At 42.6% G+C, this 27,194-nt stretch overlaps 1 protein-coding gene across 12 annotated transcripts in view; it reads right to left on the bottom strand.

Moving 5' to 3' along the window:
* syngap1b (synaptic Ras GTPase activating protein 1b) overlaps positions 1–27,194 on the bottom strand; it is a 159,658-nt gene that overhangs the window by 42,353 nt on the left and 90,111 nt on the right. For 9 of the 12 annotated variants that reach the window (XM_079342909.1, XM_079342908.1, XM_079342911.1 and 6 more), the window contains 2 exons: positions 9,119–9,612; positions 3,250–3,371 (listed from right to left, as the gene is read on the bottom strand). In XM_079342909.1, the coding sequence (XP_079199035.1) occupies positions 3,250–3,371; positions 9,119–9,612 (616 nt within the window). The remainder of the gene's footprint in view (positions 1–3,249; positions 3,372–9,118; positions 9,613–27,194) is intronic. The other 3 variants (XM_079342913.1, XM_079342903.1, XM_079342904.1) reach the window with 1 other exon arrangement.

The raw sequence follows: 27,194 nt of genomic DNA on the forward strand, positions 1-27,194 counted from the left end.
TCTGAACTAGTAGAGCTGAAATGATGCTCAATCAGCCCATCGGCGGAAAATGTATGTGCAACAATTTTGAATCTGTTTAATGAAGCAGAAAGGTCAGAAATCTGCTTCACCATGAGGATATGCAAATCTCCTCTCTTCTAATCCATGTTACAATAAAAAAAAAACCTTTAATGTACAACCAGGGGCGATTCTATAGTATGTGAGGGCCCCGGGCCAAAATCAATGTGGCCCCCCTCCAACCGGCGTTCATCACCATCAGGGTCTGCCAGGGTGTGACGTCAGTAGACTAGTAGTTAGTGTGTGCCCCCCAGGTACAGAGACTAAAGTCGTCCAAGCGGGCAGTCTGGCTCTGAACCCGGCCTGTGTCGGGTTTGATAACTTCTTCGTCTTCTTCTTTTGGACTGTGCAATTTTCATTTTCTCAATTAAAAACCCTTTGACAGCTTCTCTTATAGCTGTGGTTATGACAGCCCATTTATCAGGGTTTTTTTTTATATTATAGGCCAAATAATAAAAATATGTACCGTTTAATTATAAAAGCAGAACATTAATTTATACAGTTTTATATTTTACAGGACACAAAATGCTCTAATTTGCATTTAGGTCATCTCTCAAACTCTGCTAAAAAAAAAAAAGAGACAGTTGTACCATATGTTAATGTAAGAGTTAGGAGCTACGCTATATGACAGGGTGACCTACAGGGTAGTAAGAGGAGGAAGCTCAGGGACCCATTAGGCATTTGCAAGAACAATACGTCACAATAAGAGTTGCAAAAACATACATCACAGCAAGTTTTATAGCTAGTTTGGGAGCACAGAGGGATGGTTATATCTGCATGAATTTGCTGAAAAAGGCCATGTGTTCTAAGCAAAGTCTCTCTGGGTAAATAAAGACGGGAAAAAAGGGGAATAGTAATGAACAGGGATGCAGATGATCCTTTTAAAAAACCTCTTTCAGGAAACATGCAGACGCAACCAGAGCGGTGAAAAGAACCTGAAACAAACTTCCACAGTTACTTTACTTTTGTGTCCGTTCGGTGTCTCCTCAGAGCAGCCGGGGATTATAGACATCTGCAACCTTCCCAGATGAATAAATCATGTGGAAGAGCAGCTTGGCAGACACCTGACTCAGAAAAGGTTTTAGTACTCTCCTGAGTGCACTTTTGCCCTGTGTTTATATTATCAACATGACCTTGTTCACAGAGGGAGTTGGAGCTGGTCATGTCTGAAGTGGAAGCTTATAGATCAAGTTAATAGACAAAGTCCTCCTTCAAACTCTTAGTCTTGTGATTTTTAATGAGAGGCCCCTGTAGAAGTTATTGGTAGCTAAAGTAATGTACAAACATTCTCCAGCTTCCAACTTCAGATGGTTTTCTGCTTTTATTTGCTGCTTGGCAAACAACATATCTTTATGTTTTGGACTGTTTGTTGTAGATAGATAGATAGATAGATAGATAGATAGATAGATACTTTATTGATCCCGAAGGAAATTCAAGGTTGGTACAAGAGACCGGTTCTGCAGCGATACATTCTCGCGCTTATTTGGCTTCATCTCGGGTCCGGCTCTCGAGAGCTGAAGCAAGCTTTGTATGACACGAGAGTCTGATGACGTCTGGCTTCAAAGTAAAAGTTGTCCTTTTCTTCATCTGTCAGACTTTCTCTCTCACTTGTGAAGATTACCGCTGCCGTCAGACTGATACAGAGGAGGTATAATTAAGAAAATCTCTCACTGACCCATTATGGTCTGTACAGCGGCCATATGGCTGTCTACTGGTTGCCATGGAGAGAGGGAGACTTTTTTTTTTTTTTCATGGCCCGGCAGAGGAAAAGCATTAGTGCTGAGTGTTTTAATTATAAGTGACACCGCGGAGGGTCACGAGGGGGGAAAAATAAACAACGATTTATAAGCACGACGGACGGAGACAGCGACCGGTTGTGACTGATGGACGGACGGATAGAGAGAGGAACAGATGGAACAACGGAGAGAGAGAACAAAAGGATGAAGATATGATTCAACATGAAAACCATCGATCGAGACAAGCAGTCATCGGAGGCTGTATCCTCTGAAGCTGTTACTACACTCTACAGTCGACCCATGTGAAGACAGAACTATGACTAGAACGATAAAACATAAACTTTCATGAGAGGCGAGACCCTCTGATGACCTGATTTGATATCTACAGTAGATCCAATGATGGAACGGTAGATGAAGGGATTGCACACTGTCTGAGTTGGGGGGGAAACATTGTGTTAATTTGCAGTTTAAACATTTAACATGAGCTAGCCTGCAGTTTTAGTATAAAAACAAACAAACAAGAAACTACCCAACATAGGAGTCCCAGTAGTGTACTGTTGCCATGGTATCAACCGTCAACCATCCATACATCCATTATCTTTACTGCTTTTCCCGTTCAGGGTCGTCTGGTCGTCAACCACAGGGCACATTCACACCAACGGGGAATTTTAAAGACCTGTAGACGAGCACGTCTTTGGACTGTGGGAGGAAGCCGAGGTACCGGGAGAAAAACCAACGCATGGACAGGGAGAACATGCAAACTCCCCATAAGAAGGTTCCTGTCCGATGGGGATCAGAACCAGGAACCAGGATCCTCCTCAGGCAACAGTGCTAACCACTGCTGCAGCGAGCAGCCTGTGATCATATTGAAGTTTAATATTCTGGTACCGTAACAAACCGAGATTGATTAGATTATAAAAAGATCCAAAGGTCAATCAGACTGATGGACTGTCATGGCAATCCCATAATGCAATAGGCTACAAGGTAAAAGGTTGAGTGCAACATGTGTGAATGAATCTCAATACCAGCCCCCCCCCGTTCGGTAAGTGAATGAAATATTATTCATGCTTTTTTAGAAAACATTTTTCTACTTTGCATTTGTTGGAAACAGCACGTTATTATATTCTGCATCAATAAACCTTTTCTTATCTTATACTGTAACAACATGGTCAACATGACAAAGCCACAACAAGCCTCCCCCTTCATGATGAGTCGAAGGTCGTTGAGTGCTAACTATTATGCACCATCACAACATCCTGGTGTTAGACTGAACAAGCAGGACAATAGTACCAAAAAATTACAGAAAAACATAACACCCCCCCAAAACAAAACAAAACAAAACAAAACAAAACAAAGAACTGATTCCACTGATTTATGCAAATAGACAGATCAACGCAGCCTCACATCCACAAACAGCACATCCATTCTCATGTTACTCAAACACCGGCTCACTCACCTCTCTTGGTCGGCACTGCCGAAGCGGGGGAGGATCATGTGGCGGAAACTGCTGGTTCGGTCCAGTTTGGGCTGACTCTTGGCCCTCTTGATCGAGCCCTTCAACCTTCTACTGAGGAAACTCTGAACGAGGGCGAACAGATGGAGGCGAGGAGGGAGGACGTGCATGGAGACGTGAAATTACAGAGAAGAAGTGTGTGATGTGGTGTCAGATAAAAGACGGGTTGAAAGGCAAAGAGAGGACACAGGAGTGTGTGGTTGTTATATGAAAACAGATGATTCCCATGGAGAGTCAGTATGGTGTGTGTGGGATGTATAAATCAGATGAAGACACATAAATGAGACATTTGATGCGAGTGATGGGGGAGAGCACAAGGTACATTTTATTATAAACAAGAAATCATTACACCCACACGTCCACAGAGGGGCGCAGTGTGGTGTCAGATCCTGTGGTGGGCAGTGCTGAGCCACAAGTCCGACAACAAGCTCAGGAAGTCTCACACAGTTTGTCCTGCATGAGCTTCCTTACATGACCAAATAACACAATATTACAGTCTTTTCATTGGTGCAGGAGAACCTGACCTGGCTTTTGTCCTGATAGCCATTCCTACTTTATTTGGAGGTATTTAAGTGTGTCGTTATTTGGAGGTATTAAAGTGTGTAGTTGTTTGATATCTAGTTTGAGAGCCGAGAACCAAAACTATTTTAAGAGCTAGCTGGACAAACTTTATCATTAGAAACATCAAGTGACCCACATAAACACTCCACATGGAACAAGCTAGCATGGATGATTTTGATTACTCCTGAGTATCTCGAACAGTCTTTTCTGGACCTTTATTGACCATCTACTCACTAAAAAACATCTGATGATAGAAATATAAAATACTGCGTCTTGTGTGACAGATAAAGTAAAAACAAGGCCACCCTTGGCCAGTCCTTGGGACGCTTTGAGGTCCAACAATAAGAAGGTCTATGTTCATATGAGACGTCATAGTTATAGTGTAATAAGTAGTTAACAAGGTCACTTTTAAGTAGTGTTGTAGAACTCAAGGCCACTTTTTTTACGATCTCGTCGAGGAGTCGAAAGCATTTTCCCCTTGGTCTTGTCTCGGGCTCAGGATTTGAAATCAAAGACCACCTCTGATTGGCTATTGTTCCACATTGTTACTGTGATTAGAAAGATCACAACCCTTTCAAGTTGTTCATATAACTAGTTTGATTACACCCTCCAGGTCTGCAGCCTTTCCTGTGTTACGGTCTGAGTGAGTGACACGCCCCCGGCACACAAGGTGATAATTGGTCTTGGCTCAGCATCGCCCTGCCTTGGTCTGGATCTCGTCTTAGTCTAGGTCCTAAATGTCTCGGTGTCTCAGCACTCCGGTCTTGGGTATGTTTTGTTCTTGGTTATTGTGGTCTTGACTACAACACGACTGTTAAGTATATGCCATGAAAAAAAAGGGCAGGTATATAATAAGCGGAGGCACCTTTCTCGATCCTCACTGATTTATTGTTATTGCTATAAAAACAAAGAGAGGCTCTTTAAAACAGCTCGTTGTCAGTGGCAGCAAAGATAAAACAAAGATCTAACATTAAAACGGCTTTTATGTCATAAACTGTTGATGCTGATGTTAGTAATGTACTGCATTTTAATGCTTTCTGCCTGATTTATAATGAGAATGGCAGGCACAGTTTTCTCTCTAAAGAGCTCAACAGTATGCAGTGTCCCATTCGTTTTCTCCATAAAGCATTTGATTATGAGCCATAATGTCAGAACCATCCGAGGTTGAGTTATGACGGGTGTGAAACGGTGAGACACAACTTCCTTTTAAGAAAAAAGTTGGTTTATTCAACACCTTGAAGAAAATAACTACACTACCCACAATGCCACAAAAGAGTGTCACAACAGCATCTCTGATTTGTTTGAACACGCCGTTACACAGTCTTATAACCTTTGCATTTTTTCCCCCATTTTCCAGCAACTTCTTTTTTGACACCCAACCAAGTGTTTTATGGTCCCAAGTATTCAGATCACTTGTTGGCTTGGTCCCAGGATTAAAAGTAACATTTTCTGAAATGTAAATAATCTGATTTGATCGGGGAAATTTAATAACAGAACCAAAACTGTAGACAATCAACGCTGAGCTTTAAAGACAGGAAAACTCTTCTCTACTTGTTTCATCTCCACATTTATATTCTTTATATGTTATTAGTTATCTCTGGAGGTTTTGACATTTCTAGGTGGAGAAAATATTGCTGATTATCGTGATGATCTTTGTGTGTTTCTTTTTGAATCTGAAACTTCAGGATCTACTCCCGTCATCTGTGAGACTGAATCTCCTGCTGCTCCATTTGGCATGCTACTGAGATAAAGAGCTAGCTTAAGCACTAAGCAGGGAGTGACTGATTAGCCACGAATGAAAGTGATTTTTGAAAGTTATGAATCGATTTAAGAATCTCGATTTTTTTCTCCCACCTCTGTACGTCACACAGACTGAGATGTTCTGAGGTGAGCTCTGATCACTCAGCAGGACTTCTCGCGTGGGTATTTGGGACAGACGGTTTCCGTGACAATCCCACTCTTCAATGAACCAGACTGGACACATTCACAACGACTTTGCTGATCCTCAAACCGGTTCAAACCGGTACCAGACATTTGTCTCAAATGAAGGTACGAAAAAAAAGAAGAAAGAAACCGCCAAAAAAGCAGGATGATATCTTCACGTTTTGGGAACACTATTCCATATTTCCAACCACTGTGTCACTTCTTTGACCACAATGGAAACAGAATAGTAAAGAGCTGACATTTCCTACCTTCATGTTCATTTAACGCCCACTAACCACCATTTTTTAAAACCTTCAGCACAACATCACAATGTTTGAAGACTATAAATGTCAAATTTAAAAACTCTTTTCACGCTGCGCACCTTGAAATGTTAACCGTGGAAGGTGACTTAAAAGCTCCAACATGCATGAAATATCACTGTGCTTTTGTTCCCCTACTGGGCCATAAAGAGGCCTCACTCCATTAGCTGTAGGGTGTTTGTACACCTATAGCATGAAAACATGATACGGCGGGGGGTCGACTGGAGGAAATGACACCTCGTCATCCGTTGTGAGTGAAATGGCTTTGATGGCTGTCTCGAGGTTATGACTAAAGACTTGGCTCCATCTGCTGGTTCCCTGCTAATAGCCTGCATGACTAAATCTGATTTGATTAGCCGCTCCGTCTGACACTCCAAGTCTCACAAACTTTAATTTTTCAACACACACACACACACACACACACACACACACACACACACACACACACACACACACACACACACACACACACACTCACACAGAGGTGCAGAAAAGCCTGAATCACAACAAGCGGCAGTGAAAGGGGGGGGGGGGCATCCTCATCCTTCGTGTTTGCTCAGCTGCAGGTTCATTTCAGGTGATAAAAGAGAGGACCGGTGTTGCTTAATGCTGCAGCTTATTGGAGATTATCTATAATAAGCAGATGTATGTAAATGATGAATCAGTTCTAAATCACAAACAGCATTCATTTATCCTCAGTCTCTGGCACTGTGTTTGTTTGTTTGTTTGTTTCCAAATACTTTTATTCCTGGCTGTGTAACTTCATTTCCGTAATTTAGAGAAAATATTGTAGATCTAACAGGTTAGGTTACAGATACCTTCGACTGCCCATTAAAGGTGTAGTATGTAGTAGTAAACTGGGGTGTTGCCTGAGAGGTTGCACTGCCGAATGAATTCAGTGAAGAATTGAAACTCTCGTGCAGGGATTTATCACCAAAGCTTCCTGGACAGGCTGTAACATAATTGGCTGCAGAATCGATCTGCTCCTGGGTCCTTTCTGTGTGCTGATAATGCAGGTGGATTCAAAAAAACAGAAAACGAGGGCTTAAACATTATACAGATATATCGACCAATGTCTTTCCTCCATCTTTGAAATCTGAAGAAGTCGATTTAAACGTGCACATTTATTGCTTTGATCCCTCAAATGGAGTAATCAAAGATATCTGATGGCCACTGGTGCATCACTTCTTGTGAGTGAAGATGCTCACCAGCACACTCTACAGGTGGAGGAGGAGGGAGAACGGATTATTTAATACAACTAAACTCAAATGAAGTGCTATCTAACATGTGAAAAAAATCTATTAACGTCTGGACAGATCAGCAATAAAACGATCTAATACAAATAGTCAGGGGATGAGCTTTCATCGGCCGATATATTATCAACTGGCCGATAATTCGGTCAGGCTCTGAATAAACAACCTTTGTAGTCTTTAGATTATTTCCAAGCTTCTTCTCTACCAGCTTCCCCTGCTGGATAATCACAAAGCTGTCAGTAAGTTTTGTCTGTATCTGAACTTCACCCTGTGACTCTTCAGGATTTCTCATCCAATCAGACGAGCTGAAATATTCCCATTTCACAGCCATCTCTGCTTCTGTCAAAGTGAACTTAACTGAGACACTGCAGCTTCTCACGAGGACTCTGTGGGGTTTATAATTTCAACTCTATTAAAGTTGTTGTTTGTTTCACTCTGCACCAGCGTAACGCTGTGAGTAGTTTCAGGTCAAAGGAGGAACAGCGGTCCTGTTCTTTCCAGTTTCAGTGACAGTGTGCAAACAGCAGCAGATAATAGAAAAGAGATGAGCAGCATAGAGCACAGGCACAAATCTCATAAAGGCACCGATCCATCCTTTTAGCCCTTTTATGTGCACGTTTGATACCTTCTGATTGAGTTTCTGTTGCCATGAATAAAACAATAAAACAGATTATTTCTGTCCTCAGACACAGAATGTGTTTGGCTGCCAGCTCGGCTCTCCTCTTTGATTGAAGCCGTCTGAAGTATGAAAAAAGGTTCACGATGATCCCAGGAGTAACAGTGACAGCACAGGTTTGTCGGCGTTTAAGAATCGCACCATCAATTTACTACAAGTCACTTTTACTTTAACCACAAAACGCTAACCCGACGTCCAATGATGTTCAGTCGTTTGCGAGCGAAAGATGAACGTTCTTTTTGCAGACTTTGAAATAAAGATGACAAAAAAAAAAAATCTAATTACCTTCAGTAATGTAATGAGTGGTTTCTTTTTAAACGTTTCCACCTGCAGATCTGCTTGTCTGTTAAGGTTTCTGAATAATTAACAGATTTGAGAATGAGTTGGTTTTTTTATTAATTTACAAATGGGTAGAAACTCTATTTGAAGACTTTGAAGCTTGATTGGATTGTGCTTTTCATTTAACCAAACAAATTATCTTGTGTTTCTAACTTAATTATAAATATGGATGAACTTTAATCATATTTGGTTCTATTATTACATTTCTTCCCGACCATACTTCTATCCAACATGCATCATATTTATTGCTTCCAAGTGGTTTCATCCAGAGTTTTTAACGGGTAATTTTCCTCGACACATTCTTAAAGTTCTTCTGCTTTAAGAACTTAATGGTGATATTTTAGGATCGCAGATAATCACACAAATTGGGGTGCTTTTTTTTTTTTTTTTTTTTTTTAAATCAATCAACACTTCAGCTGCATTCAAGAAAATCTCTTTGGCAAGCCTTAATTCGAATGACAAAACTTAAGTAGGTTTCATGCTGTTGGAACATGAAGGGAGATCAATGGATGTCTACAGGGAAGAAAACAATAAAACATAGCATGCATTTGAAAACAGTCCATTTGTATTGAAGGCCCTGTAAGAAACACATGCTCATAATTCTGTGGAAAATAAAAGTTAAAGATGTTACGAAGTTTGACACTTTTTTTTTTTTTCACCTCCATCAAATTATCGGACTTTTTAAACATACATGTGAACGTCGCCAGTGTCTCTGCTTCAGCCATGTTTGTGTCACATACCTCAACAGGGGGCAGTGGTGAAATATACGTTCCTCCCGCCACTGGACTCGAACCGGCAGCCCTCCAATCTCCGCCCCAGTAAAAGAAGGGGGGGGAGGAGTAGGAGGCGGCAGGCGAGTGGGGCAGGGTGTAGGACAGGGAGGGGGAGAGGGGCAGCGAGCGGGGCATGGGGGGAGTGCCGGGCCCTTTCTTGGAGCCCTTTTGCTGCTGCTGCTGCGGCTGCTGCTGCTGGCGCAGGGCGAGGGACGGGGACACGGTCAGGGAGAGGGGGAAAGGGTGAGGCGGGGTGCCGCTGGCCCGGCGGCCGCAGGTGTGCGGCGGGCCCAGGGCGGGAGAAGGGTGGAGGGACAGCGAGAGGGACGGAGGGAGCGAGCGAGGCCGGGGATAGGGAGGGTTACTCACGGATTGTCGGAAGGGTTGAAGGGGGGCAGTAGGAGGGACCTCCATGCTGGGCTGCTTCCCGGTGGCTATGCTCTTCCGCCGAGCGCGAGGATCTAAGAGAGCGAGAGAGAGAGAGAGAGAAGAGGTCGCCAGGTGAGATTCTGATACACATCAGTGAAAAGGAAACATCATACCAAATAAAGACAGGACGTAATATTACAAAGCTGAGAGGCAGAGAGAGAGCAAGAGGAAGTGAAGAGAGATAGATGGAGCCCATCGTGGAAACAAACAGCGGCGACAGAGCGGTTATTGACAGTCCGCCTGAAGGAATGAAAAAGGCCAGGAGAGAATATGAAAGCGAGATGGAGGTCTAAGGTGAGCGAGGCAGAAATAAAAACCCTACAGGGTCACACCCATGCACCAGCCGAAGCACCCGTACGAATTCATCTGTGCAGGAGATGAGGTTGAGGAAGTGGGCGAGAGACTATTTGAGGGATAGATTTTCTGTCTGGACTTGGGATGAGGTGAATGTTAACAGTGTATGTTTGAGAGGGGCGGGGCTGGGAGTGAGTATTAAACAAACAAAGCCTTTTATTGACTTCCGTCAGTGAGTCAAGTGGTCAGTAAGGGAATAAACTGCTGTCCGACACTTGATTGATGACGGAGAGACTTTAAATATGAAGTCAGAGAACACAGGAAACAACACGCAGGAGGACTGCTTGACCTGGCCGGCCTGTTTATCCACTGCAGCACTGACAGATTTAATTAAAAAACAGTGCAGTACAGTTCTGCCTTTCATGTGATCTCTGTATCGACGGCCACAAGCAGCTCACAGAAAAATCACAAAACTCTCCGTGTTTCCAACTCTCGAAAGGTTTGTCCACGTACTGAACCTCTGAGAGCACGGTGTCGACCTGCTCTGTTCGTAAAGGCTCCTGACATAATACTGATGTAGAATAAAGATTGATTGACTGATTTTCTGCCAAAGTCCTGCATCAGTTTCAAATCAACCTAGCAGAAGCTGTAATGTGCGTTTAGTTCTTCTGACTCTGTTAAAGGCCAAAAACCAAAATCATCTCCACAGTCTCTGAAACTCAACCTTTTTTTTTTTTTAATTTAATTTCTTTTGTGAATGTGCATTTTATACATAGACTTCAAGGTATTTAAAATGATCAAGGTGCAAAGAATTTGAATCAGGTTTGATTTTTAACTTTAAAGAACATCTTTCTTAGCCTAGCGGTTCTAATGTCTCGTCTCAGCGGCCGTGGTTCATCGGCTCTTTCCTGTCGATGTCTTCCTCCACTTTCACCTTCAAACACTTCCTGCCTCTCCTCAGCTGTCCTGTATAATAATAATAATTAGTATCTGCGTTATCGTAAAATTGGTAGCACAAATAAAAGGCTTCTATCGTCATCGCTCTGCACATCTGGAAACAACAGCCACCTGTAAAATGTGTGGAGCTCTTCGTACAGGTGTGGACCTGCTGGTGGAGCGAGATCAAGACTAAACCTGGCGCACAGCTGGTAAAAGGCTCTCAGTGTGATCAGGGTTAAAGCACTCAAAGCTTCCTGGTTGGGTTGATAAAAACGACGACTTTTAGGCTCAGACACCGTTCACCAAAGTAACGACTGATAAAGGAGGAAAGTGACTTAAACTTCAAATCAAACCTTGGTTATCTTGGAATGCTTTACGGACAAGTCGGGAAGATTTCAAGACACAAAGAGCGCCTGGTGATCGTATGGGAGGGAAAGGGGGCGGGGCCTCTGAGCGTAGACTTCAGCATTAGAGCGTAACGCCTTGATGACAGCTTTTTGTCTTTTACATCCCTCCATGTATTTGGACTAATTCCAAGAATTAAAAAAAAAAGCAGACTGGGTTGCAAACTAGCCACTTGACCGGTCACTCTTCCTTATATCAATAGAGGATAATAACCAGCTGAGGGTGCAGTGATTGTACTTTACATCTATGATTCAGGCGATCAAAACGCTAAAATCAAAGTCATGGGATTGGTTCTCGAGGGGGGTCCTGCTTTCAAAAACTGAAAGCAGGACACGAATAGTTGCTGAAATTGTTCAAGACAACTTGAGATTGCTTTAAGCGGTGATCTTGGTTAGACAACACCTCCGCCCCCACACTGAATAATATGTTTAAGTTATCAGCATGGAGCAAATATCTTCAAGATGAAGCCGAAATGATTCCTTATGTAACAAAGCCTTAACGACCAGCGATGATAAAACATGAAATTCATGGGATTTTAATCATCTCCAGGCTGAAATCAAACCCACATTTACATTGTTGCACACTTTGCACTCTCATTGTTTTCTCTTCAAGTCTATATATATTATTTTTCTCTCCATGTTGTTATCTTGGCATAGCTCGATCAAAGAAATATCCACAGAGCGATAACCTTCAACAGAATGAAGTAGCATCCTCTCGTTTGTTCGTCTTGTTGATTTCTGCAGCCTGACTCTGCCGTGTTGATCATGCTGTCTGTCTCTGCTTTTTCCTTTCGCTCTCAGCCTCCTCTGTCACACAGTCACACTAATACTCAGACACACACACGCCTCTCCTCTCCCACGCAGCTTCTTTACATAATTTAAATAGTGCATTTATCCCTCTACCTCTCTTCAGCCTGATACTTCTCTCGTCTCTCATATTCTTTCTCCTCCCTGCACCTTCTCCTTGTTTTCATAGCGTCCTCGTCTTCATGTTTGTGTGGCATCGAGAACCCTCCATTTTCTCCTTATTACCTTTATCTGAATCCCCCCCCCCCCCAATCTGGCCCTTTTCTCTCGCTCGCTTTCATTCACCTGTCCAAATGGCAATCTTTTTTCGCCACCAGCCTGCCCGTCTTCTCTGTCTGCAATCCTAACATTTTCTCCAACCCACGCATGCAGGGAAAAAAAAAAAAAAAGGATGACCGGTGAGCTGTTTGTCGGCCAGCCGAGACATCAAGCTGTGCCAGGGTCTCTTTTGCCCACAGCTCCCACACTAGCGTATCAAAGTGTGGAGGCAGGGTGACTGACTGGTGGAGGAGTCTGTCTAAATTAAATTCCAGAGAGAGCAGGGATCTTACATGAGAAGGTTACTGACAAATCACAGGGGACGAAGACTGAAAATCAAGCTTCTTTGAAATGCAGAAAACTGAGAAGGTTGTGACAGCTCGTTGACGTTCATTTTGGTCAAATAACAGTTTGCAATAGTTAAAACGGAAAACTTGAATTTGCTAAATGTCGCACCTATGCTGTCATAGGGAACAGAACAAAATGAGGATAATGATGCCGTTGGTTGATGATTCATTTGAAGCAGCAGCCTCTGGCGCTAACAGATAAAGACAATGCAACGTATTTGTTTTGATGTAATTCAAGCTAAGAGGTTTTCATACTTTATAATACATAACTATGGCTGCAGCTCGGCTGACTGACAGGTGGACACACTGCAGCTGTTTTCCAGCAGGGTCAACACTTGTCTGCGAACGGAGCGACCCAAAAGTTAAGATGAAGTCCAGCATCGACCAGCGTTGTTTCCCCGAGAGTCGTGCACACCCATCCCTCCCTCTCTGCAGTGAAGATGACACCCGCTGCCGGCACGCCTCAAACTGGACCGAGCAGACCGACCTGTCGTCTGCACGTCGCTCAGTTTGATGCCACCTGCTGCGCTCAGCTGCACGTAGGATTTGGAAACGGAGCGTGCACGGTGGGGTAGGATGCATACACGAGGATGGAGCGAAACCGCTGGATGCATGGAAACTGTGAGCCTGCTGCAGAGCAGCAATAACTCCGTCTGTAGCTGTGCTTTCATAGAAAGTATATTATGTGTATCATTTATTCAGTTATTGCTTTATTCAACAGATAAAGAGCATACTATCAAATGTTTCCATAGAAACAAAGGCGTCTGGATGTTTCATGCTTTAGTAGACTTGAAAATGGTGTTCATCAATTTTACTTGTTTGTCAACACAGACATATAAAAGGACCTCATGGCCCTTCTTTTATTCATTTCATCTGTCACGGGACAGTGTGCAATGACGTTGTACGATGTGTCCTCGGGAAAGACACTTAACCCTGAATTGTGTGTGAATGGGATTAGTTACTTCTGGGTTTCAGTGTGTCGTTGTGGCCTGCGGCGTAAAAGCCCTTCGAGTAGTCAGAAGACGAAACCGAAACCGCTGGATGCATGGAAACAGTTAGGCTTCATAACTGCCCTTTAGTAACCAATGGGGGACGTCACAAACACTACGTCCATGTTTTATACGTTATGGTTTATCAAGTAAGAAATGCAAAACTGTACCTTCAGTGTGGAGATAATAAAAAACCTTTTAACTTCGTAACCTTTCCTTCAGATTGTCCTCTTTTTTCATGTTCTTCTTGATACTCTGCGAGAAGTGTTAATTACCAGCGATCGTCATGGGCGACGCCCTGCACAGCTCGAGGTTGTGAATATCATTAAGTCTGCATCATGACTGCAGCCATCTCTATGAGAAGGCCTCCGAGTAACGATGTCAAGATTCTCCTCAGAATATATTGTTCCTCAAACTAATTAGCTTCTCCTGCAGGAGCAGACTGTGCCGAGGAGAGAATGGTGATTTAAGACTTAACTGGCATCAGTCCTACTGTAAAATAAAATAAAGTTTGATCTGTCTCTGTGGTTTTAGCTTTCGACAGTGAGATCAGGGGAGAGAAAAAAAAAACCAAGCAGTCTGTGAGTTCTCGTGCAATCCAACCCCTCTGGGAGGGGTAACATTTGGTCCTTTTGGTGCCAATTTAGAAACATACGACTCAGAGAGCGCATGTTTTATTACATCCTCCAGTGGAGGGCTTCATTCAGGTCATTGGACTCTTGATATTTCTGGAACTCTACCAACTCTTTGTTTGCCAAAGGTAAAAGCAGCTCTTCACCAAATCGAGATAAAGAAAGTATTTATGATTCTGATTGTCGCTTCTTCCTAAAAGTGCAGAATATGTTCAACCAAAATGTCGACTTCAACTTTCCATGTTTAAATAATGACTCGCGACAAGGTCTTCCTCTACACATTGATTATTCAAATGATCCTCAAGACCATTATTGGTTTTCTCAGCTGGTAATGTTGCTCTCTCTCTTTGCTGTGTGATCTTAAACAGAGAAATACCAACATAACATGTCAGAAACTTTTACAAGAGTCTGAAAAATGACCAAACAAAAACAAAGAGCAGCGTTACTGTAATGCTCTTTGCTTCTGTGTTAAACACAAGTATAGACAGCTTAGTGACTGTAAAGGAGAAATCTGTAAGATTTTTATTGAATGAAATGATAAAATGACCTGACTATCTCATCAGACATGAAGGAAACATGCTGTGTTGAAGCTTCTCCTCAACAATGCAGCAGCCAGTATGTCCTCCTTCTAACTGGATTTGTTTGGACCAGAGAAGGTAGGCGATTTAAATACCCTTCTGAGTCTTCTATGTAAAACTTGAAATAAAAATCTCGTTTTGAGCCTTGTGTGGTGATGATTGTGTCTGCAGACACCCTGTCCCCTGACCGAGTTTTCATGTTTCGTCTCTTTTGGCATTTCTGGGCAGGGACCAGAAGTTTCCCGTTGCCAATGACGAGGTGAGTTTAGGAGTGAATACAATTGAGCGATTTGCAGAGATTCAAACTGGAGGATTTGAAAGGACATGGACTTCAGCGGCAAAGAAGAAAATATTATCAAAGTGAGGTGAAACGTCAAGCAATAAAGCTTGTTTCCAAACGAAGGAAAACATTGGGTTAGCCTCACCCGATGCAGGGTTGGTCTGCCAAACACGGGCAGTTAGCTTGTGCTAACGTGTTGTGTGCTAGCTTGCGGTGGCGGTACAAGCAGTAAGTACAAACTACAAACTGCAGGGAGAGTGCGCTTCTTAGAAGAATACGGCCCAGTTTGAATGTTGTGCTTACAAGCCGCAACGAACACACAGCTACTCACTCTGCCTTTCAATTTAAAGCCGAACTTTAGGATTTCTATTCACACATGGTGAACGTTACAGAGGCACTTTCTGCAGTTTGTGTTCACATCTTTATCTCATTATTAAGTTTCTGAGCAAGAATCCCCGCCCCATGCAAGCTTTCACTTCCTTAATCTCCAAAGAGAATGTGAAAGAGTGTCTGGATTAACAGGCCGTTTAAAACACAAAAACATGATATTCAAAGACTTCTCCGGCGTGAACACAGTCCGCCTTCATTCAGATACGTCTGTTTTTATTCCAACGCATGGGTATAAATCTGTAAGGCTGTCCACAGAGGGCAGAATGGGATTGATTTACAGAACACACAACACTCTGTCAATCACGAGTGCACATTAAGGAAGCAAAGGTCTGCAGCATGAAGCCTTACAGAGCGCACAAGACGCTCTCATGTGTTAAGCACAGCTCTGCAGTTGTAGCCAGTGAAAAAGGTGAAGAGCTCCTTGTGGGTTTAACTCTCCTGCACTAAGTCTGCAAGCAATTATTTACAGTGAGTGCAAAGACGAGTGCGAGCCTGCTGCAGAGCAGCAATAACTCCGTCTGTAGCTGTGCTTTCATAGAAAGTATATTATGTGTATCATTTATTCAGTTATTGCTTTATTCAACAGATAAAGAGCATACTATCAAATGTTTCCATAGAAACAAAGGCGTCTGGATGTTTCATGCTTTAGTAGACTTGAAAATGGTGTTCATCAATTTTACATGTTTGTCAACACAGACATATAAAAGGACCTCATGGCCCTTCTTTTATTCATTTCATCTGTCACGGGACAGTGTGCAATGACGTTGTACGATGTGTCCTCGGGAAAGACACTTAACCCTGAATTGTGTGTGAATGGGATTAGTTACTTCTGGGTTTCAGTGTGTCGTTGTGGCCTGCGGCGTAAAAGCCCTTCGAGTAGTCAGAAGACGAGAAGAGCTCGAGTCCATTCATCGTTCTTACAAAGAAAAATTCAAACGATGGTCGCGCCAGATTTAGCAGGTCGCTAATTTCCATTTGTAGTCATAAAACATAAAAGTAATGAAGACAAACAATAAAGCTCCACTCAGGAGAGGACACAGAAACACACCTGACAACACCACATCTTTTCCATCTTTGCTAATGTCCAAGGTTAATGCTACATGAAGGTCCTTGGCATGGCTACGTTTGGGAACTGCTTTTGACCTATGAATGAATGAATGTTTGAGACTGGGAACATGCAGGCAGGTCTGGGAATGCACAGCTTCTGTATGATCTATGTTAGGTAAGATTTTTTCTCATCGCCAGTTTCCGTCATTATTTGAAAACCCTTCAATAAAAAGAGAAGTAAAGAGAAGTAAACAATGTTAATCTAAAGTTAGATTAGTTATTGGAATAGTTTAAACACCAGCCAGGGAAGAAGATGAAGAGAAATTTAAAGTTTAAGGAGATCAACACAAACTTCAATCTCTTCTTCGATGAGTTCATGCAATATTTAGATAATGTAACATTTATCCAACGATGATTTAGTTGGAAGGTCGGGAGAAAACTCACATCGGTGGAGTTTTAATTCAGATACTTTGAATTCAGTATCAACGAGCACATCTGAGAGGAAGAAATAGATTTCATGAAACAGAATCAAAACTGTCCTCGATGTTTCACTATTGTTTGTGCAAACACATCCAAGTAAGGTCAGACTGAACTTTAATAGACAGGTTAAAACAACTGTGGGATTATATTGTGAAAAAATACAAAGAGCGAGAGGCATCTCAGACAATCACAGGGCTGACGTACAGAGACATGTCTTTGGACTGTGGGAGGAAGTCGGAGTACCCGGAGAGAACCCAGCATGCACAGGGGCGGCAGTGACTCAGTTGGTAGAGTCGACTGTTTCCGGAAGGTCGGGGGTTCGATGTGCGACGTGTCCTTGGGTAAGAGTTGCTCCCACTGCTTTTTCAGCGTGTATGAATGTGTGTGAATGGGATTAGTTACTTTTGATGGTCAGCCTCTGACGTCAGTGTGTGAATGTGTACTGTTGGTGTGACATGCGGAGTAAAAGCCAACAAGGATTCGAACCATCTCGCTCTGAGGCAACACAACTAACCACTGCACCCCCACGCCAAACTGTGAAAATGAAGTCGTTTCAGTTTAAAGCTGTGCAAAGCTGGCGTGAAATCCAACCGTTTCCTGGAGGGTGGCGGTCCAGAAAACCTGACGTGCTCCAAACTGAAAGCACCTTTTCACACTTTCCAACCTTGCAAACAAACAGGATCTTTAGTCATTCAGATTCACCGTGCACTGTTCGAGAGGGGTCACATAAAGGATGTTCATCTCCGGCGTGGAGGTCCTGTGTTCAGTGGCCTTTATTTATCAGTTTGAAAGCTGAATCAGAACGCCTGATTTTAATGAATCTTACTGGAAGGATGAAGCATCAGCTATGAATAAACACTCAATACATGTTTGTGTGGGTCCTGATATGATAACTGAACAAGCAGAACATTTAGTTAAAACTAAGTACAAATTAGTAGTCGACACGTATGCAGTCGTAGTCGCAGCATAGAAGACTAAACCATTGGCCTTGGTGGATTTTTGCACGCTTTTAGTGCCCTTCTACTCTCATCTACTAACTAATTTTCTTTTAGCCTCGCCTTCAATACCCGGTCCTCCCGTTAATGTCATAGTCTGAGGTAAAAGCTAAAATGTCCTCCAGAAAGAAAGCAGCTTCCGTCACAAAAACACATCAGAGTTCTCATGTGCTCCGATAACCTGCATCCTGAGAACGTTCAAAACACACGCTATGAACCCGGTGAACACCCACCTGGATTCGCACCACATACTGCATTAACTGTTATTCACTAAGAGCAGGAAAATGATGCTCTTCAACTTGAATGGAGAGAAAATTTCCTCCTTAAACGTAATAGGCCGTACCTGCTTCTTCGTGCACTTTGCATGCACAGAGAGGGAGAAGAGTGGGAGTGAGCATGTGCAGTGTATAAAATCATCTGTACGCTCTTTGTGCGAGGCAGTTTGAGGTGGAGGGAGTCAGCGTGCAGGGTTGAGGAAAAAGACATCAAAACTCTGCAGAAATTGCGCACTCGCTGTTCCTTTTGTTCGACCTCGGCCTTCTCGTCCAAATTCATCCAAATCCATTAAGCTTTTCCCTTTTATTAACGTGTTAACAAAAGGTGTGGAACGAAAAGTCTTGATCGTTCCATTTCAATCTGTTCCTCGCTCTCTTTCTGATCCCAATACTAGCTCTGTGTTCCGTTGCCATGGTTACCGCCCCCCCCCCCCACACACACACACACGCACACTGAAGTACCTTACGTTCCAGTTTCAAAGATACTTTACAACGACACTGTAAAGGGAGACGGTGCTGGAGTATTTGAGCACACATCGAGCTGTTGTACACTGCTTTGTATTCGCTGAAGACAAACACACAAACACACACACACACACACAAACACACACACACACAAACACAAACACACACACACTAACAGAGAAAAGAAAGGTGTTAAATCAGCCGCAAACACTCTCAGTCAATCATTTTAAAGCTTCATTAGCTCTGCAATCAGTGCTGGTGACTGACATGATGAGCTGTGTGAAGGCATTTGTTTCCATTCACTTGTTGTACTTCTTTTGAAATTTAATTATGTAACTATTATTGCCAGATGATGTAAAGGCATGAAAGGCAAAAAAAAAAAAAAAAAAAGCCTGATCATGTCACACGGGGGGGAGGGGGGGGTCGTGATTCAGTGTGTCTGGGGTCAGGCTGCAGCGAGACGAGCTTGTCTCTTATATTTAGCCGCTTAATAAATCATCCGCATGCAGAAATAACATAGTTCTTATTGTGACTCTCGCTGTGCTGAAATCTTACTCCGGCTTTCGGAGAGACGGCCAGGTGCATGCCAATGAAGATTTCAATCTGTTGTGAAAAAAAAAAAGAAAAACGGGAGAAAAGTGTCCTGCCAAATGTGGAGGAATAAACCTCACCTGTCAAATTACTGTCATAACAAAGAAGGCTGAAAATCCAGCTGGAGAAAAGCTGATGTTGATTTCACTGCTGTTTTGTAAAGTGCGCTTTATTTATTGTGCAATGTTTTAATCAGGTGTACAAATTCTCTGTGACATTTAAGGCCTAGTCTGTGTTTTGGACCGTCATCAGAAAAAAACAACAACACACATGGCAAACAAACAGATCAACGAGTACGTATTTCTATCAACTGCGAAAATCCCAAACCCAATAAAACAAACGTTACCAGCAGTAATAAATATAAATCTGAACTCCTCTTACTTTGTGTTTTTTAAACCTGATAACAACTGACTGTAAAATATCAGACGCTGAATCTTTTCAGTAACAGAATTTTTTCCCCCGGATACATCAACAATCACAAAGACATAACAGACATTTCTTCCGGAGCAAAGTTCACTTTAATTTACTAATTTATTTTTGTTTCTGTTACGAGCTCTGACACTGTTCAACTTGCATTCACTCGTGCGTCTTTGCACAGACTGATCCTGCAGCGTGTCTCTAAGCATGAAAGCCATGTTACTGTATGTACCGGGGGGGGGGGTTTTTCTCTCGTTTTTTTGGACCAATCACAGCGCTGTATAACTGAGTTTATTTGGCTGTAGTTTACGGCTCCAGACTTCAGTAGGCTGCAGGATAACATAACAAATGGCTCACAAGCACCAGCCGGTATCTGCATGATAAAAACAGACATGTGAGAGTGTGAGGCGAGAAAGAGAGAGAGAGAGACGAGGCACCTAATGAAGTATTCATACTCTGTAATATCAAGCCTGTAGGACCTGTTGCTTTGTGGATGTCCATGAACATGTTGCAAAAAAACCCACATCATTTCAAAGAGTGATTTGTCTTCCTGTTTGCACGGAGGATCTCCACGGCGCCTACACACATTACTCAAACACTGCCTTCTTTTCACTCTCCACACAGGGATTCAGCAGCAGCAGCAGCAGCACATTTATTTCACACCATGTTGATTTATCATCCATCAATCTGCAGATTCCATATGGTGGTGAGCGTGGGCGGTGGGATCTGATGGATCACTGGTCCACTATGATCTGTCCACGACTACCAGCTCAAACTTCTTAGCAGGAGAGGCAGTCAAACGCTGCAGTGCGAGGTTGGATTATATTCAAATTTAGGAAAAAATCGCCTGACTGCGTGTGATTTCTATTCTGTAGGCTTCAGCCAATTAGCAGCCAAAAGCATTCGAGCACTGCACTCTGACCTCTGCCTCACTCGTGGAGAAAGGAGCTTCACCATGAGAGCACTACAGATTACTCCCCCTATTTGAGACCAACTTTCCCTCAGGCTGCAAATGCTCTAGATTCTGGTGAAAGTTTTTTTTATTTTTTTTTATTTGTAAGTCGGGGAGTTGGAGTCTGGAGTTGTGTTCTCGGTGTTCTGCAAACTAAAAAAAAAACCTCCCAGAGGAGCAAAGGGAGCGAGTTCAAATATCAAGTCAAGAATGTGAGCAAGGCTTGATACTACAGCCGTCACATGAATTCAAACACGGTCACTAATCCAAACGCACATTTCATGTTGGAGGGATAAGTTTGACCAGGAAAGGAACCGAGTAAGAAACGATCGAGGCCTTTTCTGAAAGGTAACCACTCATTAATTCAGCGTCATTCACACACGAGCGTCTGACGCAGGCACAGGGGACGAGTCTCTAGAAGGCAGGACATTAACTTGATAGTGAGTAAGTCATCATCATTTTAAATATGCATCGATACTACAGGTTATTGGACGTATCCACAGTATTGATGAAAGCGTGAAAAAGACCAAATGAGCGATCACAACCAGAGAACGAACGCTGCAGTAAACTGGGAAGGTGTTGATTTTTCTTTTCTGCTCCTCTCAGGAAATCTCGTTTCTGCAACCTTCCCTCCAAACCATTCATAACACAATTTTAACACAAAGGTTAAATAATCATAAAAAGATGTATTTGCATGATCTATTCATCTGAAAACCTGCGTTTTTTTGGGGTTTTTTTTAAATTCGCTTTGCTTTAAAAAAAAATAAACTCACATTTAAATTCACACAAGGTTGCATCCTTGAATCTCTTATTTGGTCAAAACAGACAAAAATACCAAAAGATATTTCATTTCCAATGCAGCAAAACAGAAAAAGGCGAAAAAATCCGGAGAGTTAAAATTCTGGAAGCAGAATATATTTGAACTGTTTCTCCATAACTGATGTCCTGCAGACTATCCCAACAGATCTACCTGCTGCAACATTACATGTATTAAGAACAATACAACAACTTACAAGGAGAATACCAGAGCATGTGTTCATGTGTGCATGCAATCAGTTCACATGTTTGCGTGAGTAGCCATGTGCTAAGCAACATGTGAAACGCTGCGCTTGCTCATTGTGAATGTAAATCTGATGTCAAGCTGAAAGCTGAAGAGGGAATGTGTGGGTGGCAATCGCTTCCAGCTTAGACCCTGCGAGAGAAGTGAGAGAGAGAGACGGAGTTAAAAGAGTGGGAGGGAGGGATGTAGACACACATGAGTAAGAGAGGTTGGTTAAAAAAAAAAAACAGAAAAGGAGCACAGTGTGTGTGTGTGTGTGTGTGTGTGTGTGTGTGTGTGTGTGTGGGGGGAGGTGGGTAAGTGCTCGTGTAGGTGTAGGAGGGACAGCGCAGGAGCAAGGCTGTATGGAGTGAAGACAGAACAGCAGAGAGAGAGAGCTGGAGTGAGAAAAAAAAAAAAAAAAAAGAGGAAGAGAGTGCAATGGAGGAAATGCATTTGGGTACCAAGAGAGGGAGGGAGAGGGAGAGGGAGAGGGGGGACTTGTACTGAGAATGGGAGAGTTGGATGGAGAGAGGGAGGGAGCTCTCGAGCCAGAGATGGAGGCTGGAGAGGGAGTGGGTGTCTTAATAGCGCTGAAACGCTCAGGGCTTTTTGTATGTTTGCCTTTGTTATGATGGAGCGCTGGTCGGCTCCCTGTTTGCTTTTGATCCATGAACTGCGACTACAAATGCAAGGCGGTCTCTCCTGTGTTTAAAGCACAATGCAGCCGCTGCATCTGAGACCCCCTTGTTACATAATGGTATGTATAAAAGTAACCGTCCAAAGCCCAGCAGGTGAAGGAATGAGCCGACTGCAAGAAGTCTGAGAGTTTCACTCCCTCCAGTGGCTACATGCAGCGAGAAAGGGGACGACATTTTTGTTCTTATCTGTACGCTCTCTGCTTCTCTGAGCTGGGAAAGCTCTGCACAGGTCCTTCTAACCGGTCTGAAAGAGCTAAAAGTGCGTGGATGTTGAGGACAGCAGACACAGTTGATTTTAAAGACACAGTTCCTTCAGCAGCAGCAGCAGAGTTTTCTGTGCAAACCCTGACCTCTCGGTCAAAGTCTATTCTGCCTCCTGAACAAAACTCTTAAATGCACTGAGTGCGCACAGCTACAGTATGTTTCCATGAATGATGAATGTGATCTTTGGATTCTGCACGACGGCCATGTCAGGATAAAAGTGCGGAGGAGCCATATTGCTTAATGTGCAGAGCTTTGCTGATGCATACAAATAAGCTGCCACTGACATCTGTTTTCAGTATAGATTTTAAAATTCATCACTTGGAGAAGTTAAGTCATAAAATTACATAATATTGTTGAAGAAGCAGTGAAAGGTTCATACGTTTGCATTCGAGCTCGATTAAAGACGTGTGCACGCAAACGATTGGTTGACTTAGTGTTTCTTAAAGTGTGGGGCGCGGCCCCCTGGGAGGGCGCCGGGACACAAGGGGGGTGGAGCATGGTTGGGAGGTTGAAAAATGTAACAAAACAGAAACGATAAAGTCATCTAATGTGGACATCTCCAAATATTTTAGATGTGATTAGTGTCGAAAGAAAGCGTAAATAAGTGTGGGAGAGTTGCACGAAAACTCCTCCAAGGAGGGGCATGACAGAAAGAAGACTGACGACCGATCAACTTATGAACTGACAATCCACAGCAATGAACTCATCAGAAGAACAACTACTCTTTATGTTTTTTTCTGCTGCTTTGTTAGAATTTTAAAAATGTCTAAAATATCTCAGTTGCATCTTCTGACATCGTTGTTTCCATAGAACTTGTGTTACAAACTGGTTCTTGAGAGACGCGGGCGTTTATAGTGTCGGGTAAGTCCTTAACAAATACCCTATCAAGATTCTGTTTTCAAGTTGTGTTTTAGAGAGAAGAAAAGCTTGACCAGAATCACACTGAAATAAGCGAATAAATCCGACCTCAAACCAGAGCCTCTCTGATTTATTGTGTAACCCATGTCTGCTGAGGGGAATGCACTATTTCTATTCTTAGCAGTCTTTAACAAGCATCATTTACCATAAGCCCCGGGCGAACGCGGGATAAACGTCAGGGCTCAACAGAAGAGGGCCGTGGTTATTCAGACATGTGGGTAAAGACGGCAGCACCGAGAGGACGATCACAGAACGTTAAGGGAGGAGCAGTTCAGAGGATTTAATGGACGAAATCAGGTTATGATGACTAATAACTCTGTTTTTCAGCTTGTCGTATTCACGGTTTTACTTATAGTCAGTGACTTGTTTGAACTTTCTAAACACTGTAAGCACTTGGGATTTTTATACAGTTTTTGTTGGCTATATGGAATGATTGGTATTTACAGTCTAACTCAGGGAAAGCCATCGTATGCTGTTGTATTGTTTTGTTGCAGATCAGTGTGTACAATAAAGCTCTGTATTCAAATCTGTCTTAGAAGAAAATGACCCCAAATAACAACATTCATTTAAAAGAGCTTCGTTGGACTGCCGATCTCACAGCCCAACACCGGCCGATTAAAAAAAAAAGGGGATCATCCCGTTGCAGCTATACGGGGGTGCTTAACGTCTGATTTTACACAGATCTGTCTGTTGACTCCAAATGAATCACGACTCATGGCCTATCATGGTGTAAATGTCAACTCATTAATACTGTAAATGCAATTCTGAAAATACCTTTTCGACATTCTCCTTCGTGTGTGTGAGGAGAAATCAGCCAGTTATGGATTGAAGAAGCGTTTACACGTGTTCAGAATTTCTTTGGCTTTCAAGAAACGTCAGTTATCGGGAAAAAAAAAAAAAAAGATGTTCTGCAATCAGTCGACAACACAATATTCTTACTTACTGTTTGTCGGGGTCGTCTGTAAAAAAACAGATTGTGTTTGGTGCAAAGGACAATATTCATTTAAGCCTCTTCGTTTATCAGTATTTGACTACGTTGATATTCTTTACAAGCACGCTGCTTCGCTTGCACTAAAGATGTTGGACTTGGACTTGTGCCGGTAGCCGAGGGATTAGTTTGCACGCCATGTACAGCGGTCTTAGTCACTCAAGCCAACGACCCGGGTTCAAATCCGACCCGTGGCTCCTTTCCTGCATGTCACTCCCAACTCTCTCTGTCTTCTTGATTTCTGTCTCGATCCACTGATCCAAATAAAAAGCCCCAAAATAAACTTGTGCTTTGCCGCTTTGTGACTCGTCCCTGGATCAACTCTTTGGGAACATTGCTGCCGATAATGTCTGAGGAATCTGTTCTGAAACATCTTTTTTACACGGCCATACGTGAGCCGCCGTCTTATTTGTATTCTCTAACGACTCCTCAAACTTTCAGCAGCTGCAACTTTCCGTCTCTTGGCAGATTAGGAATCAAACTCCTCGAAGTAAAAAAAACATTTTCTGCTCCCTCATCTGTAACTGTAAAACATATGGACAACAAAAAAAACATCTATCATTTTAGTAAGTTTTTAATGTGCTGACTCATTTCGGAGTTCATGTTTCTGAAAACTTTACTCGTAATTAGTTACAACACCATGACTGACAGTCCAGGAGACAAAAGTGGCTCACGCTGCGCCGTGTGCAGCAAATTAGCAGAACAAAGGAGGAGCGGTGACAGGGAACATCACGAAGCCCAACACCAGAGACTTCCAACTTTGTATAACAGTGAGTGCCTGTTTCAGACAAACACATCTGTTCTGTTCTGGACTGAGCCCACCTGACTTTGATGTTCTATCACAAAGTTTAATGTGTGTTCTTGATAGTGGAAGGGGCGGGACTTCAATACCAGAGATGGAACCACTGTGCCATCTCTGGCTCAGAATAGTGTCACCATAGCATTACATCAGCGACCGATGAAGGAGTGTTTTGCTTCACTTTTTGTACAATGGAAGAGGTTGAGACATTATAAAATACGATAAGTGTATACACTGAAAAAAATCAAAACAACATGATTGATTGATTCATACCATACACATTTGAGTAAATTAAGATGGATGGAATGGAAGCCAAAAATCCCGCCTGAATAGCGCCGACATATTGCACTGGTGCAGAAGAATCAAAAGTCCAAAGTCCCTTGAGGGTCTTCACAGTCAGCAGCAGAACAGATTCTCGTGTATGAAGCAAAGTTCACTGATTGTTTTGTTAGTTTGAGTAACTTTTCTCACACCTTAAATCTTCTACTCTGCTCATCAGAACGCTGGAAGGAATCGTCGACAGAATCACATCTATAGCACATCTACTATTGATCAACAAGATTAACACTTGGACATAAATCAGCATGATAATAACTAACTCTAATGTGCATTTTAAAGAGCCTGGTCCCATCTGTTAACATGGAGGAGGCGGGGTTTATGACTTTTGCTGCAGCCAGTCGGCAGGGGGAACGCTGAATGTTCTGGCTTCACTCCCAGACAGTCGGTTCTACGTCCATATTAATATGGAGTATGTGTAACTTCTGTTTGATACAATCTTGTTACTGCTTGCTGTGTGATGTTCTGTTTGTCGTCTGGTCAAGGCTGCTTTGTGAGAGAGATTTTGTTAAAAAAAAATCAGAAAAATTCCTGATAAGTGAAGATTGAAGAATAAATTTAAAAAGTACAAAAGTGGAGTTTTGACTTTAAAGAAGTAGTTTCCTGTTTTCAAGGAGAGTATTAAAAAAAACCCTGAATGAGGGATTGTGACGGCACAGATGCGGGTCCAGCTGTAAGGTCATGGCTTCAGTTCGCATTCTCAGTTTCTGCACGTGCTGCTTCCAAATACGGCCGTTCTTTTGAAGAATCTTTCCCTCATAAGACTCCCAAACTTTACAAAAAAATGTAACGCAACAAACCCTTTTAACGACGAATCTAGTGTTGATAAAAAAAAAAACCCAAAAAACAACAACCTACAGTGGTTTAAAAATAAATCCCTGCATGTTAATGACAAAACCCTGGCTGAAAAGATGGTATACAAGGCTATTCCAAAATAGACATAAATTCAGTGTTACATAAAGAAGTCCAATGATCTCGAGTGTGAATGTTACACAACAGCTGAAAAAGGAGGTATACAGAGGTATACTCAAATGTGCAGTGAAATAACGAAGCTTTGTGATAGTGCAGCTGAAATCTACGAATAATTACAGACACAGCGAGAAAGGAGCCGCAGCCAACAGTCAGTTCTGATACATTTTGACTGCTGATCACAAGTTTCTCTCCTCGACATGAGCAGCAAGCGCCAAGTTGGAATTTACCCAATATTCTGGTCAATCCTTTGTTTTCTCAGAGATGATTCGACTGGCAAAAAGTGGATTTGAATGTGAACAAATCCACAAGCCACTCGTCTGCTGTTTTATTTGGAGTATTTGCACAATGCTAAATCTGTCACAGGAACATTTTTTATAGGTTGACATTTAGTTTGAAGCAGTGAATTCTCCCGCTGGGTCGGGAGAAATTAGTAAAATAATGTCAGAATAGGAGTTAG

This window comes from Symphodus melops (assembly GCF_947650265.1).
Source record: "Symphodus melops genome assembly, chromosome: 5".
Taxonomy (NCBI): Eukaryota; Metazoa; Chordata; class Actinopteri; order Labriformes; family Labridae; genus Symphodus; species Symphodus melops.